The following is a 19544-nucleotide window of genomic DNA, read 5'->3' on the forward strand; positions in this document are numbered from 1 at the left end:
CAGAACTGTGCAGTGGTAGGAAATTTAGCAGCCTGGTCAGTAAGAAACAAAATCTATGGACATCATCAGTCAGTGATGCTGCAGTAAAGTAAGGCACAAAAATAGCATCCATATCTACACACGTTTATGCTTCCTTTGTTATAGATCTAGGCAGGATGCCACTGGATGAAGTTCAAAGAGTCAGTACTCACCACTGCTGCTATTTCAGCTCCAGTGTTGTGATTGATGCAAGCAAGCACGAGAGATGACAAGAAGAAAAACAGGGTGCTGGCACCTGTGTTAACGAGGTCCTACAGGAAGACAAAAACAAAGATCACAGCTCTGAATTAGTGATGTTATATAAGACTGGGATCACCTGTGATTTAAATCAACAACAATGAAATGTTGAACACAGGATGTTTTCAGTACCTGGCAGTTTTGGGCAATACTAAAATAACATATGAAGTAAATGTATATTTTGATAAAGTACATTTTAACATGGTATGTTCCCCATTGTTTGAATTTATTTGAATGCATTCACGTGTGGTCTACGGCTCCACAGGTCCTCTTTGGTTTTTCTCTGTTACGAACTTTGAATTCTTTTTGTTTTTTACCGTTCTGTTGGTTCTCAGGTTTTCATTACTGTTTATTTTTGAGTACTAGTTCCTTGTTTCAGTTTATAAGTATTTTCATGAGTATTCTGCATTAGTCTAAGGAGCTTGGAAAGAAAAGCGTCTGGACTTCTTTAAGTTTCCTTGAAGATGTTTCACCTCTCATCCGAGAAGCTTCTTCAGTTCTAAGAGCAACTGGTGGAGAGTCCCAGATTTTAAGTCCCCAAGAGGGACAAAGGACCCCCTGATGATCCTCTACCTAATCACATGAGCCAAGGTGTGAAAACGGGTGTAGGGCACAATCAGCCAGGGTTTCGGGTGAACCCATTGTGAAGCCTAGCTCCACCTTATCATGTGATTTCCTGAGGTCAGATGGGCCAGGATGTGAGTGGGCGTTAAGGCATCTGGGAAGGGATCTCAAAACTGGATTATAGATGACAGACAGTTGGTGTCATAAACAACCGCCTCTGTTCAAAGATGGTCATTCACAGTGGACATAGATGGCTTCTTTCACTCCTCTTTCAAACCATCTGTCTTCTCTGTCCAAAATGTGAACATTAGCATCCTCAAAAGAGTGACCTTTGTCCTTTAGATGCAGATGGACTGCCGAGTATTGTCCCTTCAAGGTGGCTCTTCTATGTTGTGCCATATGTTTATGAAGTGGCTGTTTGGTCTCTCCACTCTTCACTGAATTTCCCGGAGGAACCCACCCGAGGGATTAATAAAGTTTCATCTAATCTATCTAATCTAATCTAAGTCTGAGCATTTCCCGCTACACTGTACATCATACACTAAGTTGTTAAGTTTGTGTTTAGGAGTTTTATCTTTGAGATGAACCAGGTTTTGTCTGAGTGTGTGGCTGGGCCTAAAGTACACTGGGATGTCATGCTTGGAGAACTCGCCCGAGTTTCAAGCTCCGTAGACTACGATGACCTGGATGACTGAGAACCTTCACAGACATATTCTGCATTAGTTTTTTGTTCTGTTAATCCTTCCCTTGTGGCCCTTTATGTCAAGTCGGTCATCTCTGTGTAGTTACTTCCCGTTTTTCTTTGGTAGTCTTTTGTAACCTGTGCTTTTACATTGAGTTCTACTTCCCTTGTCTCATCATCCTGATTTGTTACTCCTGTGTTCCCCATCTATTTTCCCCTCACTGACAGATGACAGGCTCAGTTCTACAAATTTGACACAGAGAGGCACAAGGGCAAGACTAATAAAAGAATAGACTATAGAAAATAAACCTAAAACAGAATAATCATGAAAATAACCAGAAACTAAAAGAAAAGAATTAGGACTCAAGATATTTAGAAACATGGAAAACAAGAATAAACAACAATGAACAACCTGCGAACCAACAGAACGTTAAATAATAACAAGAATTCAAAGTTCGTGACAGAAAACCATTGATCCAAAACTCCCTTGTTTTTCCAAGAGTAGTTGATGATTCATTTGGAGTTATTCTTTGGTGCTCCTTTTCTTCTTGTCTGTTTTTTAACCTCCTGTTGGGGAAGAATTGTACGGTCATGGTAAAAAGAAAGTACACCCCCTATCAGTTCTAAGGTTTTACATATCAGGACATATTTCTTTCTTTCCATGTCTTGAATACAACCTGAGCTGAATGACAGCACATGACAAACTACATCATCATGTCATTATTTATTTAGCAGAAACCAAGCCAAAATGGGAAAGCGGTGCAAGCAAGTCGCCATGATTCAGTAGCTTGTAGAACCAGTTTTAGCAGCAATTACTTGAAGTAATCATTTTCTGCATGACTTCATCAGTCTCTCACATCGTTGTGGAAGAATTCTGGCCTGCTCTCCTTTGCTTCAGTTCATTGAGGTTTGTGGGCATTTGTTTATGCGACAGCTCTCTTATGGTCCAGCCACAGCATTTCAGTCTTGACTTTTTTTTTTGCAATTTCTTTGAGAATGGCACAGTCTGACTTTGGGATGAATTTGCCTGGATGTCCACTTTTGGGAAGACCATCGGCTGTCTTACCTGTTACCACTTGTGAATAATCTTTGTCATTGTGAATGATGGACTTTAAATTTGTTGGATTATTTGGCCTTTCCAGATTGCTGGGCAGCTTCTCTGAGATCATTGCTGATCTCTTTCCCCCTGAACGCTCCAGGCCAGCAAACTGCCAAAACCACTGCTTTTATAGACCCTCTTAATCCCCATGGAAAGGGTGTGCCTAGTTTTGTTTTGTTTTGTTTTAGTTTGTTTACATGCTGCTTCTGCATTTGGCTCAGTTTTTTTGTTTAATAAATAATGACTCAGTGTAATCTTGATAGATAAAACCTTAGAAATAAAATAGTGTGTTCTTTCTTTCACCATAATTGTACCTGCTCTTTATTTCTACACAACATCATTAGGATACTTGTTATTTTGGCTATTTCTAGACTTGGTAATAAGAAGGCAGAATTCCTGAACTTCCCTCTTGACATCCTTCCTCTTAGACCAACCTTGGGTTATAATAACAAATAAAAAATATCCACTCCTGGTGTTTTAACATAAAACTTCAATTTAATCCACTTAAAGCACTCACGGCAACAAATATCCTACAGCTGCCTCTTGCTTTTACATTTAAATAACTTTTAAAACAACAAAAATACATTTTAAATCACAGCACAACATGTTTGTTACCCCAAAGCACACCACTGAAATAACAAACTAATGTAATGTGAGCTCAAGATAAAACTGAGCTGTCTGAAAGCTGCTGCCAGTGATGTGCATTAGTTAAACCCCACAAGACTAATTAAAAAAAAAAAACTGGCACAATGTAGCCTCCTATTAGTCTAAGGACTGAGCACATTGTGGCTGATGTTGTATACTGAACAAACAGAGCTTGTTTGCACTCTTCTAACCAGCCAGACTGCATCCTGGTGCTCCATATCCAAAAACCGCAGGAGAGCAAAGAAGCCAACAGCACATATTTTTTTAAAAGCCACCTAGCACCTCATTCATTCAATTCAAACAAACACTCAGTCCACACATTTAACTAACTCCATCCCCCACGTTTTTACACATAGGAAGTAATGTGAAAGAGACAGTTGCTTTTCAAGTACCGCTCTCCCGTTCTTGGCACGCCAAACTGTGGGGAGGGGGTTAATATTGAAGGGCTCAGCGTGGCTGGGGCACGGCCCTCGTGATCAGAGGCGTGATTATAATCATTGCAGACATGGTCTCTCATATGACACGCATGGACCATACAATAGCAAAGTCAAAAAGGCTAGCTGTTCGCAGACTTACACACATGTGCATGCACATACCTCAGCAGGGCATAAAAAGTGAGATAATGTGCCACTGATCTCATGGTTTAATCAGTAACATAAATACAGAACCATATCTCTACATGTTAACTGGGAAAGTCAATGAACACCACAGTTATGATCTTAACCTTCGACCGTAATCTTAAACCCACTTCAAAGGTGCACACTCAGCGTACTGCAAACACTGCTCGCATTACTCATGCACTCCCATCCAGCTTGTCAAACTGGTTAAACGAGACACAGCCAACCAGATATTCCTGTTCCATTGTGCTCTTTCATGTGCACAAACGATTTTGCGCGTTTTCATGATGCCACTTCAATCCCACAGTCAGTTCAGTTGTTTATCAGCCTCTCTGCTTTACCTTCGCCCAAAAGTCACAAATCACACATGTGATTATATTCTTTCCTGAATTTTCCCATATAGGTCCAATAGAAAAATGTGCATGTAAACAACTAGCATGGAATTTCACAGCCTATGAAAAATTTAAAGTCTCCATCTCGAAAGTTGCGCTCTATCTGACCAGCAATAATGGTAATTGCCTGAATGCAAACATTTTACCAGGAAAGGAAAAGAATAAAGTGGGATTCCAAGTGACAGTTGTCTCTACAGTGCTGTTTGGAAATGTTGTTTAACAGCTTACTGTAGTGGAACAACTCAGCATCCAGTTGTGGGCTTCCACCCTGAACTACTTACTTCATTCATGTATTAACTGTGATGAGATACTCTCTGTTCTCAGAACAAAACAACCAGAAAATACTGGGCGTACTGGCAGGGCAATCGAACGGCCGCTCTCCCTCCAACGAGAGAATAACAACACTATTATCTGTCTCTCCCTTTGTGTCTTTAGTTTTGCCTCATTTCTGTCCCAGAATCCCCCTAGCATGACCCACAGCTATTTGGCTGTGAATGAGGAAAACAATGGACCGAATTATCTGCCTTCAAAAACTAAATCCTCGAGTTTAATTTAATCACCTAAAGTTACAGAGTAGCTTTACAAAAGAGTCCTAGGACTGCATTCATTTCCATTTGGAAGAAGGGGAATAGGGTCAAGGCCTGTGTTTCCCCCTCTGTGCTGCCAAAATCATCACAGAGGGGGAAGTGGAGGAGATGGGATCGTATAGCACGTAATTGTTAGATTAAGAACCCTTCTACTGAGAGTTTGTAGTTGGGAAACAGAAAAGTCAGCAGACGGTTTAAAAGTTGGTTAACACTGTGAAATGCTCACTCGTGGTAAAATTCCCAGGGGACCAATGTGACCGGAGCAGCTTTGACTACGATAGACATAAACAGCGTGTGGCTGAGCCCACACCGTGGAGTGTGTCCAAGGAACGTGGGCTCGTCAGCTAAGCAGTTTGGAGTGAGAGCAAACACTGTTAAATCTGCAAAGTAACACAGTTTGGTAAACCTTTGTTTGCAACATTTTGCTAACCAAAAAAGTCCTTCATATTTGACAAATTCACCTTTATTCTTTTGCATAACAGCATAAAGTCCAGCAACACCCGTGTGCCAAACCACAGGCCATCAAACTCCAACCTCTTTGTGTGAACCCAATGCCAACTCCTGAGCTCAGGCTTAAGCACACACACAGTGTACATGCTAATTAAACATTTCATTATTTAACCATTAATCTCCTAAATGGAAAAATAATAACCAGGCAGAAGTGACAGGAGAAACGCCAGCGGGCTTAAGACGAAAAAGAACAGGCAGTCTTGAAAAGAGCAAACAGAAGGATTTTGGATTATATGGACAGTAATGGTTACAGGTATCTGGTAAAAGTTCCTAAATCAGCACTCTTAAATTAGCCCTGGCCTCTATGGGACTGTAAAACGCTTTCGTTCGGTGTTACTCTGCCAAAAGCAGACGCCAAAGGCACACCCTCTCTTCATGTTTGAGGTGGAATACTGTACTAAGGATACCGTAGAGCAATCTGATAGCTGTGGTTAGATCTGAACATCTGGCTTAGCATCCACATCTTTACTACAGTATGTACTGTAAGCTGGAAGTATGGTCAAAGAAGTTTCTTCTACACGTGTCTGTAAAAGACACTTGGCTGAAGATCAGAACTCACCACCAACTGCTTGTCAGGCAAACAGTGAGAGGCAGCCAGTATCTCCTGCAGAATACCCACCAGCTCATTTGCTTACAGCTGACAGTGCACATCCTGGTAGCAACATGGAAACTGTAATGACTTTGTGCTAGATTTTATTCTAGTGCTAAATACAGAACAATATTCAACAAACAGAAGTTCAAGTAAAGCTTGTTTCAATTTCTTACTTTAGAAAGAAACTAAGTTTAAATGCTTTGTTTAAATAATAAGCTTAAATCTCCTTGCATAAATGCTAAAACAGAACAATCATCAAGAAGATAAAAAAAAAAGTAAATCCGTTGGGCATCTTTCTTTGGCTTTAGACAACAATTCTGATGGCAAAAGAACCAAACGGGACAGGCAAAAAAAAAAAAATCACTGCCTGGCTAATATTAGCTAACCTGGCTGATATTAGCTAACCTGGCTGATATTAGCTAACCTTCCTGATATTAGCTATTGGTAGAGCCTGACTGATGTAAGGTTTTTTAAACTGATATTGATGGCAGACAGCCACCATGCGTTTGTGTATTTTTATTATTATGCATGTTTATTTTCAGTCAAGCAAAAAAATGTGATTTATCAGCTGATATTTTTTTCTCTTAGGAAACAAAACAGAAACAGATTTCACTAATATTTGCTATGTGTATCTATTTGTGAGTCCTTACTAAGATTACACAAGAATCCTGTTTCAAAACGAATCTTGTTTTAATAGTATGATTTGCTCTGTATAGTTTTTATTATCATTTATTGGCTGAGCAGGCTGTGTAAATCAGCTGATACCCACTATTTACCAATATACTGGAATGTGCATTTCTAAATAACATTTCTAATTAAAAAAGTAGAGATGGGAGAAATACCCTCCAACAATGGTGTGAGTGTTACTGTTGTTGTAGTTTGTCCACCAGAGGGAACTCAGCAAGTCACGTTTGGATTACCAGAAACACAACAACCGTCTGATCCTAGCATCTAAACCAGTAATCCACGACTTGTCGTTATAATAATACAGGATCATTTTTAACCCACACTGCCATATCATTGTAGTAAAGACTGCACTTAACAACTTTTAAGAAATGTTTGTGTTTTGTGTCTGAAAGAAAGAAATATCAGCTGCTATATCAGACTTTTAAAAACAAATATCAGTATCGGTGAATCATATATCTGTCAGGTTCTAGTGAAAGTAAACATAATAACAAGAGACACATCAAACCATGCCAGCCTCGCTGTATTTTACTGCTGCTTAACAGCTAAACTGAGTTAAATGCTAACAAGCCTATTATAGCCTCTTAAAATGATAACAGCTCCTTAAATAGAGCTAAAAAAAAAAACGTACAGGGAGTCTTTACTGCTGCTAATGTAGATAAAATTAATAACTGTACTGGTCACTGGTCTCAAGAAGAGTAAAAACCCAAAGCTTAGAAATTTAATGCCATGTAAACCTTTACCTGGACCACTGCATTATTATCATAAGGTGAGCATATCGATAGATTTACACGTGCAGCTAAGCATTAAATTGTAAGCCAGACTGTCGCTAAATATGACGAGAATAATGCAAAATTACTGCTGTGTAAACCAGTAAGGTTTCAGAGGGCAAATTAAAACCCTACTCTTCTAAAATGTCATGTTGCCTGATTTTAAATTTATTTTTTTTAGGATTAACTTCTATATTTGGGAAGGCCTGAAAATGCACAAGCCTCAGGGGAGTCTTCAGGAGTACGATGACCTCTGATGCTGAGGAGTGTTTTGACTCTGCTATCAGCCACAAGGACATGACAACCGATTGTAGATAGTGAACAGACATAACATCTTTCCATATCTGGAGAGTAAGGGGGTTCATGTGTGAGATTAGAACTTTAAAACCGGATGCCGATGCCGGCTGTAATGCGTGCATGAAGATGAAATTTCATAGTGAATTTATCTAAATGCTGTACTATTCATCTGTATCTCCTGAGGAATTATCTCTCCTCAACGGCAATCCTAGTATCATGATAAACTGCATTAACATTAGTCATCCTGTTCTTTTATTTAGAGGTTCAGCAGTACATTAGTATACATGAGCTATGTTAACACTCTGTAGTGTGGACGTACCGTGAGGCTCCAGTTTACGTGGGGCACCTTGGTGTGGATGTTGAGGCAGAAGATCAGGAGGAGGACTCCTGTCACCACAAGAGCACTGCAGCTGACAAACTCAAAGAAGTAGACCCCTCCACAGGGGGAACACATCATGATAGTTTCTATGCAGATGAAGCCGATGAGTGAAAGGACCTGAAGTGAGAGGGAAGACGACAGGAGAGACAAGAGTTAAGATAAGATACAAATAAGATACACTTTGTTTATTCCACAGGTTGGGAACAGTTTATCTCAATAAAATAAATACAATATCACAAAATCAAATAGCCTGGAAAGATAAAGAATGGAAAAACTTAACAGAAAACTGAAAAAGTGCAGTGTTCAATTGAGCTTAATAAGCGACATCTAACAGAGAAATGCAGGTATCGTGGTGTGAGATGGTAAAGATTTTCTGTATATGTCCTTGTGGCAGCAAAGCTGAACCAGATGTTAGAGGAGGTCTTTAGCTGGTGCAGAAGGTGGTCCAGGGTCTATCAACATCCGTTCACCACAGCCACAGTCATGCTGATGACCTCTGCATTGTTAACTGGGGAATCCAAATACTGTATTGATTCAAACTGGATCCAAACAAGAACTGTAACGATGGGAAAAAATTCCCCCGGCAAGCGATATGGACACAATCCCACAGCTAGAAGTTCAGTATTCAGGCAATAGACAAACTCCTTTACAGTACTGCACAGGACTACGCCGTCTTTACTTATAACTGGTGCACTGATTGCACATTTTATCTTATTATGTGCAGCAAGGAGGTGCTTTGGTTAGCATTGTCACCTTATTGCAAAAAAGCTTCTAATTCAAAGCACAGCTGGGGTCTATGTGTAATTTTCAAGTTCTTTACCAAAATATCAGCATTTATATGTTAAGACTTCACTTTATAATCCATCGTTTCTGCACGCCAAAGACAACTGCTGGTTCTAAATTTGGCTATGGATGACAGGTAGATAAAGTGCTCATATATCATAAAGCACTGCACAAATTTATGTTTAAATGTAGTCTCAAGCACTTTGAGTGCTACTATATCACATTTACCACTCTGAAAAAAATCCTGCAGCCAGGTACAGTCACACTGTCCAGGAAGCATGAGTGTGGTGCTAATAGTGCAGGGATATATTGAGTATATTATGCCAACAACAGGTTAGATAATTCACTGGCTGATTAGTGAATCATCTCTAAAAACTAAAAACTAGGTCAGCATGAGCAGTCTGCATTCATTATCCTAGAATGGAGTTCATTATTCAGTCTCTTTTCTGAATAACTGTGGGATTCGTCAGACCTTTGACAAAATATGTCTGACCTTCATTTCTGAAGCTTGGACAAATCTGACAGTGAGTCTTACCAGCGATGCCAGTTAACAAATGATACACCAGCACATTAAATACAAAGTATATAAAAACTTAAAATATATACATGCCTAGTCAGTATATTGAATATAAGCATAAAGAATACTGTAAGTTATTTCTGTAAGATTATGGGATTGAAATGTCAAACTTTCCAGTTCATAAAGCGATTGTCCTATGAATAGACCAGAGTCTGTGATCCCATGAGTTCTGCTCCTAGCAGTTTGTGAAGATGCCCACTTCCAGCCAACAGCCATCAACAAACCACAGTATGGGAAGAATTCTGCTACTTAGGTGTTCTTCTGCCATCTAGACCCCGACAAAACCACACACAGATTGCCAACTGCCTAGGAGCAGTCCAAAACCAAGAGGCATAGCAAAACCATGAAAATGCAACATAACACCGACCTGAAGTAGCTAAGAATCAGTTTTCTAATTTTATGCAAACTGCAAAGGCCAGTTTTGCATGAGCAGACGTGAAGGATGTGATAAGAGAGTCCAGTTTTCCTTTCTCTTTCATTTACACTTTTTTTTTTTTCTTTCTTTCATTTACAAATGTTACCCCTGAAAGTCTACACAATGTTAGTGAAACTTCACTCAAGGCCATTTAATGCAAAACAACAGCAATCACATATCAGACATATGCAATTTATAGATTGAACACAATCTGTTTGACTAATAATTCACACACAGTCATCTCATCCACGCTCAACAAAATGCACTCAAAAAAAACAAAACTTAGCCAAGAAACAGCTTCCCACTCCTCAGTGTTACTTGGAAGATATCCTTTGAGCTGATAAAACATCAGCTTGCAAGCATCAACCCAGCAGCAAAGCGCAGCGGCATAGCTGAGTATCGTTAGTTGGTGCTGCTTTACTGCCTCTTGGCCTGGACGGTTTTCCATCATTGAAGCAAAAATGAATTTTGATGTATTGAGATATAATAAGAGCCGTCGCCTACTGTTTGCATCTGTGTTTTAGCAAACAACACCTATTCATAAAAGATCTAAGAAGCACAATGGCTTGCAGGATCTGTGCTTCATTTACTGTATGCGGGTTGGTTGTGAATCACAAAGCCCATATTTGAACATGGAGAAATAAATACTAACTTTCGTGCTAAACAGTTTCTGTTAAGATGATTTCGGATTATTGTAATATTCCATGCAGGAATGGCTTTTTGTCCAAGTTGTTAAAACATTAAACAAGGAGCTGCGCTCAAGTAGCAAAGCTTGAAAGGTAAGACCATTTTTTGCTTTTCAAAGAAAGTTACTGAAGAAACTGGGTCAAGTTTGAGGCAGGTATTTTTTTTATTTCACTACTTGTCATTACTAACAAATCTAAGCAGTTTAAGCACAAACAGCATCCCCTTTTCTTTGGCTCTGGCTTATTTTAGCTACTCAACTGTCTCTGTGTCTTCTGTTGCAAAAGAAAAATGATCACTTTAACAGCAGATATTTGTCCTTTAACTACATTTTACATTAAAACAAAACATTTATCAAAATAACATCATGTACAGTAGTTTATACGAGTATTGAGCTAACTCGTATTTATTTTTCTTCCAAGGAGCCAGGCTCTTGGGATTTCCATTTTTGGAGGAATTTTGTTGTTGTTGTTTGTTTGTTTACCTACTCCAGCTGATGAACCAGTGCTGTGTCTACACATAACAGACCACTTAGCAAAGAACCTATTTTAAATTGTATTTTTAGCCACTTTTGTGATAGCCTGTCAATTTGGTATCTCTCAGCATCTCAGTATGATGTGGAGTGTATCAGTATCCGTATTAGTATCTGAACGTTACATCCTTAGGAAACACACAACAGAAAAAATCCAACAGAGACCTGACACGCGACCTGAGAGATGCCCCTGTCCCGGTCTGGGGAAGGATGAGTGTCAAAAAGCCATTCTTAAAGAAGGGACGCAGGAGATCTGACCTGAACATCCGGTCTTATAAAGTGGCGAGTGCACGGGTCAGAAAAGGGGTACAACAGTGAGTGTCTGCAGCCATCTGTAAGACACAGTGGAGGCTCTATCGTGGTTTGGGGTTGGAGTTTAGATCTTTAAAAAGATCTAAAAGATCTTTAAAAACTTTTAAAAGATCTTTAAAAACTGATGGACGAATGAACGCAGAAAAGCACCATCAGATTTTCATTCACCATGCAAAACCATCTTGAAAATGTCTCATTGGGAATGGCCTAATTTTCCAGCTTGACAGTGAACAAACACACTCATCTAAGTGTGGGTTAATCAGTGAGATGCAGCTGAAATAAAAGAACTATCTCTACCACTACACTCCTACACCTTGTTGGCCACCCATCCCTCCATCCATCCATCCATCCATCCATCCTCTTAACTGCTTATCTAATTCAGTGTCACGGACAGGCCTGGTGGGTGGGTGTTATGTTACAAAGAAGCAAAGAATAAACTTCTAAATGCTCAAACATGTATGTTTCTACACTAGCATAACTAACAAAGAGCAAGTCTAGCAGATTTTATCTCAGAAAACGATCATTTATTCAACCCTGTTTATCCTGTTCAGTGAGAAGAGCTGTTGGATGACTGGCACTGGTAAAGCATAAGGGGAAAACCCTCCACAGTTTGTCAAACTCCAGTCTGATCATTTAAATCTCTGTCTGTGACATTACCTCACAGGAAACCGAAAGGAAGAGAAAATAAGTCGACTGGGCAGACTATCGTTAGGACAACAGTTGAATTGTGTGCAGTTGCCGAAGCCTCATTAGAGTGTGTAGCTGGATAGCAGCCTGTCTTTGACTGAAACACAACTGAAAGGGTCACACCCAAACAGGAATGAAGTGCACTGCACTGGGAGATGATGTAATGTCTCTCAAAGAAAGCATATTACTTCCTCCATGCCCCTGTGTAGCAGGTGTCAGGCAGTCACAGGGGAGGAGGCGGAGAATTGCAAGCACCACGCTGGATAATTTTGTAAGTATTGATTATACGTCAACCTTCTCTCTTGTTCAGTCTATTCATCACGCATTGTATGTGCAGGAACAAATGTGTCAGCTTTCTTTCCCTTCTTTCTCCTACATGCAAACAAGTCCTTATCTCAAGGATTTAGCACATTATTAGTTGCCTTAAGGACATCTTGGATGCCGATCCCCTTCTTATACGCCATCTGTTGTGAACAGATAATTAAAGGAGGAGAATGGGAGGCTTTATTGTTGAAACTTTGCAACACTATGTGCAGGACTTCCACACTGTACTACGTCATGCAAAAAAAACACCTTAAAAATGACCCAAAAGATTGAATGTGCTTTAGCAGGAGCTCACAGTCGGGTATGAGATGGAAAATTTACCCTGAATGCTGGTTAAATTTCACCCCAGAGGAAAAGTGTGTTGCTGCACATATGCAACAGCATACATGTCTCCCCTCGTGCCTGCACAACATTCCTGTTGTCTTTATGCCATCCTGCAAGATCCAAATAAGTCGTGTTTCAACCACACGAGAGTAAAGCACATGGCGTCTCTCTCGGTTAAGGAAGCGTGTGCTGACATTTGGGAGCATATGGTAACTTCATTACACAAGATTTGGAGAAAGAACACCTCTCCTTAATATTTAACCTCCACTTGTTAAGAGTATTACTTTTAAAAAAAGGGCGGGATACACACCATAACAGAAAAGCTGTTATTTATCATGAAGGCATGAGCCTTGCTGGGAAACAGTGTGATTGATAGGTGTACTATAAGGCCCAACAAGGTATCAAATTCCTGTCACTATGTCGACGTGCATGATGTGAATATCAGCTGGACTTTGTTGACCCGGTCACAAAGAGACAAAGACAAACCTGCTGTCAGGATGGGCGCACCTCGATCAGGTTACATGCCACTGAGAGTTTGTACTGCTCAGTGCAGGGCCAACAGCAGCAGCATCACATGTATCAATTCACCCAAGATATGACAGGTGACTGGCCCCCTTAAAGATTTTGCAAATGCATATTTGTGAAAAAAAGGAAGTATGAAAAAAGGAAGGTTTGAGGGGATTAAACCCAACTACTTTAGTGTCTTTCAGCCATTTATTCAACTGTTTAACACAGAATTCAGTCAAACAAATTTATAAAACAGGATTCCACTTATAAAGCCCTTTAGGTTGATTGGACATAACAGATAAAGGCTGCCGTCAGCAAATCTATTCTTACTTGCCAATAAACAGATGGCAGATAACGAATGAATACCTAGTCGATACAGACGTCCCAACCATAAACTGGAGCATCGAGTGTACTGCTGACAGTAGACTGCTGCCATTTGCTACATGATGCCCTTTTGCAGTGCATCTCCTCCACATTGTTTTGCTTGTTTTCCCAGCTCTGAAAGATCATCACTGCTCCTTGGCTGGCACAGAGTGAAACAATTAGAGGAGAGAGCAGTAAAAATGAAAGCCGATGAAGCCATTAATGCTTGGCAGGATGCCTTTAAAGGCCTCTTCTCTCAAGGCCTCCTCTAAGGTACTGAATATAAACTTGGATGACTTTGACTGGTCCTCTCCTTGTTCACAGAGGAGAAACGTGGCTATCTGAAACTGCAAAAGTACTCCCACGCTTCTGAAGTCTAAAGTACAAACTGAAGATTATTAATAGATATGAGATGACGCTTGTTCTCTTGTACCCACAATGCCTGTAATACAGATTCTACTTCAAATACCTCAACTGATTTTTTTAATGGGTTATTTATGCGCTATTCATGACTTGGCCTATTTTGGGGTATCACAACTAAGTACTTTTTCTGGAATAGAGCAAAATGAGACTTTGAAGTATCACAGATATTTTTGTAAACAAATCTAGAATTATTTTTAGGGCAAAGTCTTTGCACAGATGCTTGTGTTTAGACAAAACTTAAGACATAAGGAGTTTGGCTTAAATTGTTAAATGAGAAAGAAACTGCTATTCAGGTAATCTACAGGCACACCTCCCAAAAAAGATACATAGCATTTTTCACTTTGCTGGAGCAGAATCATATATATATATATATATATATATATATATATATATACATATATATATATATATATATATATATATATATATATATATATACATATATGCAATTACATTAAAACCACAAAACCAAGCACCTGGATGTTTGCACAGGTGGAGAATGTAATTTTATGGTGTCTTATGTCTGGCCAGAGGATGTGGCTCTGTGGCTAAAAGTAAAAAAACCCAAAAGAAATTAATTAACCAGCAAAGTCTAAGGCAACACTCAAACATTTCCGGTTTGCTATGAAATGCGTGAAGATTATAAATCTAATACTTTTAAGTTACCGCCTGCTCCAAACTTCTCCCACGCTGATGACAGAAGGATTCCTAGCCTTCCTTCCCACATACAGGTAAACATCACAGGTGTGCAACAGACTGTGAGCTTCTCTCAGACCACTGGGACACTCAGCCACCCACAAGCTAAAAAAAAAAAAAAAAACAACCTTAAAACTTTTTCTGCATAAGTTTTTAAAGTATTGCAGAGAAACTGCCTCCCACATACATTGTTCTCCTCCGTGTTGTTGGGGATACACTCCATGTGTATGAGTGCAGCCCCGTAGTGAATTTTTCTTGGCAGAGGAAGAAGAGAAATGGTCCCAGTTTGATAGATGTTTCCTCCTCTGGTGAGTTATCAGATCTTTGGGACCCTTTCATTGTGCTTTGTTGTTGCCTCTTATCCCAGTTCAGACATCTGGTTTGGGTGAACTGATTCAAAAATTCCATCAGAAATGTGTTTTCCACTGACTACAGCGTGAAAAGAATTGGTGATAACACTTTTTATCCTCAACAGCAACTGAATGGGTAACACATACAGGTTTTCCCAGGTGCCTCACCGAGTACAGCCGTATTTGCACACGTGTTTAAGTGGTCTGGAGCAGCAAACAGCCACACAGTGAAAAAATGGAACTACTTGCAAATATGCAAGTGGTAACTAAAAGTTATCAAGACGTTGAAGGAGTGCAAGCGAATCGCAAATGGCAGACATTATTAAACACTATAAATCCCCCTGGAATAGTACCCTATTATGTAGGAGCCATTATCCATTCAAAAACAAGCTCGCCTCTATACATTCACTAGTCATGGGGTGGGCATACTGTTGAAGTGACCTCTAGTAGGGATGCAGTGAAGGTTAAGCCAGGACCGGTGTGGCTAACTTTAGAATAAAACCTCGGGGTTATTATTACACATAAATAATAAGTAAAGTATTAATGCTTAGCATACAGCGAGTTTAACTATAGCTGCACTTTATCGTGTTTTGCCCCCTGGAAGTTGAGTTTTCCTCCACATGTTAGTTGCTGATCAGTAGAAGTTATGCACCAACGGTGCGTCACAGCTTGGCCACTTAAAGGAAGGCTGTACATCTCTGAGTATTACTGCAACGATGTCGCCATGCTTTGACTTACCACTTCAACCACCTTTAAAATCCCCAAGTATGACTTGAGGTACTCCATGTCGCACACTATCCCCCCAAAAACGTTCCGCGAATGGACGGGCTCGGTGGTGGGCTGGTAGGGACTGCTGGCCCCGGAGATCATGGAAGTGTTGGAGGCCTCGCCGTCAAAGCCCTCCGTCTCTTCGGTGGTCCTCATGATTTCTGGAGAAGCTGAACTCTTTTTTTTTTTTTAAGAGAGAGAGAGACAAATGGAAACCGACCCTGCCAGTCCTCCTGGATCTACCTCACTGCGCGGCTTATGTGACAGAGAGCACACTTTGTTCCACGCAAGCTGGGAGCAGATGGGGAAAACAAACCGGACAGTCCACTTCTCGTAGCCACCCCGAGGTGAAACCGCAACGGTAGTTGCTCTTTAACATCGCGTGCAGGACTGGTATAGGATCAGTGCAGCCACCCCCTCCACCTCCAGGCGGTTCCTCCCGGTTCCAGTGTTGCGCCTCTCCAAAACAGCCGCACTTAGAACTATGTTAGGTGGGTCACTTGTTCGAGTCCTTGTGCCACTCACTTTACCACGGACGACTCCGGTTAGTTCGGCAGATCGGGGGAAAATGCCTGCCGTGCTGTGAGACCGAAAAACATTCACCCATTGTGGCCCAGAAGAAGCGAGAGAGATCCGCGCTGTCTCCTGTTGTAAACTTAATTATGCAGCCTCCACAGCAGCAGCAGCAGCAGCGCGCAGTACGGCTGCGTACGGACGCCGCTGTCCCTCGCTGTGGATGGAAAGCAGGCTTGTCTCCGCCCTCCTGAAAACTGCACATTCTTCAGAGTAGGCTCTGCGCCCGGTTTAAGTGCTCCCAAACAGCCTGCAAAACGAATCCAGCCGGAACCACGCCGACAGTACCGAGCTCTTCTCACACACTCACATTCGTCGGTGTGACCGTGCAGGATTTGAACACCAGCCAGGCCTGGTGACATGGTTTCTATTTTCCCAAGGGGATTACAGTGTATGGCTGCTTGTCTTTATATGGAGTTTAAAACCCACTGAATGTCACCATCATGATCCACATAGCTTTTTTTTCCCTCTTACGTTTTATATGTGAACATGTCTAATACAAAATACAGACATATTTCAAATTACACGTTGCCAATTCTCTGCGTATAAAGCAGGTTGGTTTCACCGAGTTTTTAAAGAAGTCAATGCAGGTTAGAAATCGCACCATATATGTAAAGTTAGTCTAACTTCAACAAATGAAAGGGTAGGCCTAATTTTTTTTCAGGGGCATAAGCTGTGCTGTAGAGCCCCCCCCACCCCCGTACTTTACTGCTCTCTCGTGGCGCTAAGCAGCATTAAAGGTTGCCTAGGTAATTGCAGAAGTCCAAAGATGCTGGAAATAACCTTTGGAATAAAACGTAAAAAAAAAAACCCGACACTCTATGCACGTGACTGGTGTAATACATTGAATTACAACTACAGTATAAATGTGTTGTAACCCTGAACATGGTGAGAAGTTATCACAATATGTTTTAGAGATAAATGAAGCACTTTAAAAAAAAATGAGCGAAATAAAATCTGAAATATTGATTTATTTTTGTCCCCTTATTGTCGAGGATCAAGAAAGAAAATTTTCCAATGCCAAAAAAAAAAAAAAAAAAAAAATCATATTCTTATAATATCGGGTTAGGATTAGGGGTATGTAGATCTCACAGGTTGATGTGTGTGACTTAAAGTTGTAACCGTTGCTTTCTCAATCACACACAACTCTAATCAAATGTTGCGCGCGCGCGCGCACGCACGCGCGCGCGCGCGCACACACACACACACACACACACACACAGAAGCCAACAAAAGTTTGGATTCTTGGTTTTATTGAAGCCAGGGGTCTGATAAACATTTTCCTTATCTTTGTCGGCATAATAAGCTAGAATCCGCATGGCAGCTTGAAGGCTACAGAATTGGTGTTACAGACATACAATCAAGCTTCTGAATTATCCCAGGGCACAAAAGTGCAGCCAGCCATGTGCTTACAATGTTTTGATATCCTGAATACAAAAGGACTGGAAGCAGAAGCTCATAGTCTCGTATAGATGTAGACTGTCGATAGTGGTCGAAGGCAATTCAGTTAGGATGAGAAGAGGAAGTTGCTTTCCACTGAATTTGTGTAGCAGAAGAAAACAAAAATCCATCTTGGGAGCAAAAAGTAATCCAAGTCCAACTTTCAAGCACAAGCAGCAAGAGAGCACTTCATTCCACTCAGCTAAATGCCAAATTTAACAAGTGTGGCCATATTGTTGACAAATTACAGTTCAAACTTCTTTTAAACATAAGTGTGATATGACGAATCTCTGTATTCTGAAACAAAATGACAAATCATGACCAAAAATGCCAAATGTGCAAACAAATGGGGGTTTATCCGTAGTTTAGCTACAGTGAAAGCTGTACTGGCAGCAATTGTTAGAGGATTTGTATTAGTTACAATACTGCCAGCAGAAATGTGTTATTCCATAGTTAACCACAAGGGGCCCATTTAACAACCTCAGCAGCAAAATGGCATTTTCTCTGTGCATGTTAACATCTTGTTTCACTCTTAAATGAGGCAAGGCAAAAAGAAAAAGACACACTCTGCATCTGCAGCTGTAGCAACAGTGTCCAAAGAAAAGTGCTTATTCCAAAATGCGGCTGTGCTGCTCCTGGCTGTTCCGAAATTGTGCTTCATCCACGTCGGCAACGGGCCCTCGAGTGCACGTTTCCCCCCCAACCAGTCACAAAAACAAAGCAAAGTAAAAACAATAAGAGCTTCATTTTGTTCAAAGTAAACCCAGAACTGCTGTGTTGAATCACTGTGACAATGCACGAAGCAGACGGTACACTGCTTTTCCCTTACAGAGCGAATGTTTGAACAAAAAACCTGCTGACTGTGTTCAAAGACCAGTTTCAACAGCCAAAACACAATTATGGTATGCCCCCCTTCTGTTTGCTGAAACTCCAGACACGGCTTAATAGAGAAAGACATTTCTACCATTTTACAGGGTGTTACTTAAAAAAAAATGTTATAGGCCAGTCTGAGGTTTGGAATGCAAGGGCTCTATGCAAGAGTTGGACAAAAGAAACAAACAAAACAAGGCCGCTGGTTAATCTTATGGATGACTACAAATGCAGATAATATGCATCTTTGGTTCTGTTCCAATTCACTCCAGTTTTCATTTTTCTTTTTTGGCTATTTGTAGCAAATAGCTGCTCTCCTATCACTTGCCATTCATTCTGCAAAAGTTACTGAAATACACCATCCATGGGATTAAGTAGGGCCTTGTATAGAGATTTAAGAATGAAAATGTACATTTCATTTTGATTATGGTATCATGAAACCATAAATATTATACAGACAATTTGATATGGTACAGTATAATTTTTGATAAAAAAAAAAAAAAAAAAAAGCATAGAAATGACACAAGACATTTAAGCAACCCTTTAAGGACACACAAATTAATTAGGAGCTTTCCCGTGAAGGCAGGGTGCCTGTTGTGATAAACTGTTAGCTGTACATTGAAGGCAAAGGTTGTCATCTTAAATGGGCACTAAAAAGGGAAGGAAAAAACAAAAGACCTGATCTGAAAAACAAAACAAAACAAAAACCCCAAACCAAAACAACAACAGGTTTTCTACAGGGATGAGCTTCTACAGCTACTTCACGTAGAAACTGGGAATGTTTAAACTGACATGCAAAACACAGCGAGAGCAAAACATGTG

The 19544-nt window shown here is 40.4% G+C and overlaps 1 protein-coding gene across 1 annotated transcript in view; it reads right to left on the reverse strand.

Moving 5' to 3' along the window:
- The window catches only part of cmtm4 (CKLF-like MARVEL transmembrane domain containing 4), a 36851-nt gene that overhangs the window by 2588 nt on the left and 14719 nt on the right, over nucleotides 1-19544 (reverse strand). Inside the window, exons 2-4 of the mRNA XM_040010779.1 lie at nucleotides 15810-16508; nucleotides 8035-8211; nucleotides 192-290 (exon numbers count right to left, since the gene is read on the reverse strand). Of these exons, the coding sequence (XP_039866713.1) occupies nucleotides 192-290; nucleotides 8035-8211; nucleotides 15810-15995 (462 nt within the window). The 5' untranslated portion in view covers nucleotides 15996-16508. The remainder of the gene's footprint in view (nucleotides 1-191; nucleotides 291-8034; nucleotides 8212-15809; nucleotides 16509-19544) is intronic.

This window comes from Simochromis diagramma, unplaced genomic scaffold (assembly GCF_900408965.1).
Source record: "Simochromis diagramma unplaced genomic scaffold, fSimDia1.1 OVJJ01000603.1, whole genome shotgun sequence".
NCBI classification, from domain to species: Eukaryota; Metazoa; Chordata; class Actinopteri; order Cichliformes; family Cichlidae; genus Simochromis; species Simochromis diagramma.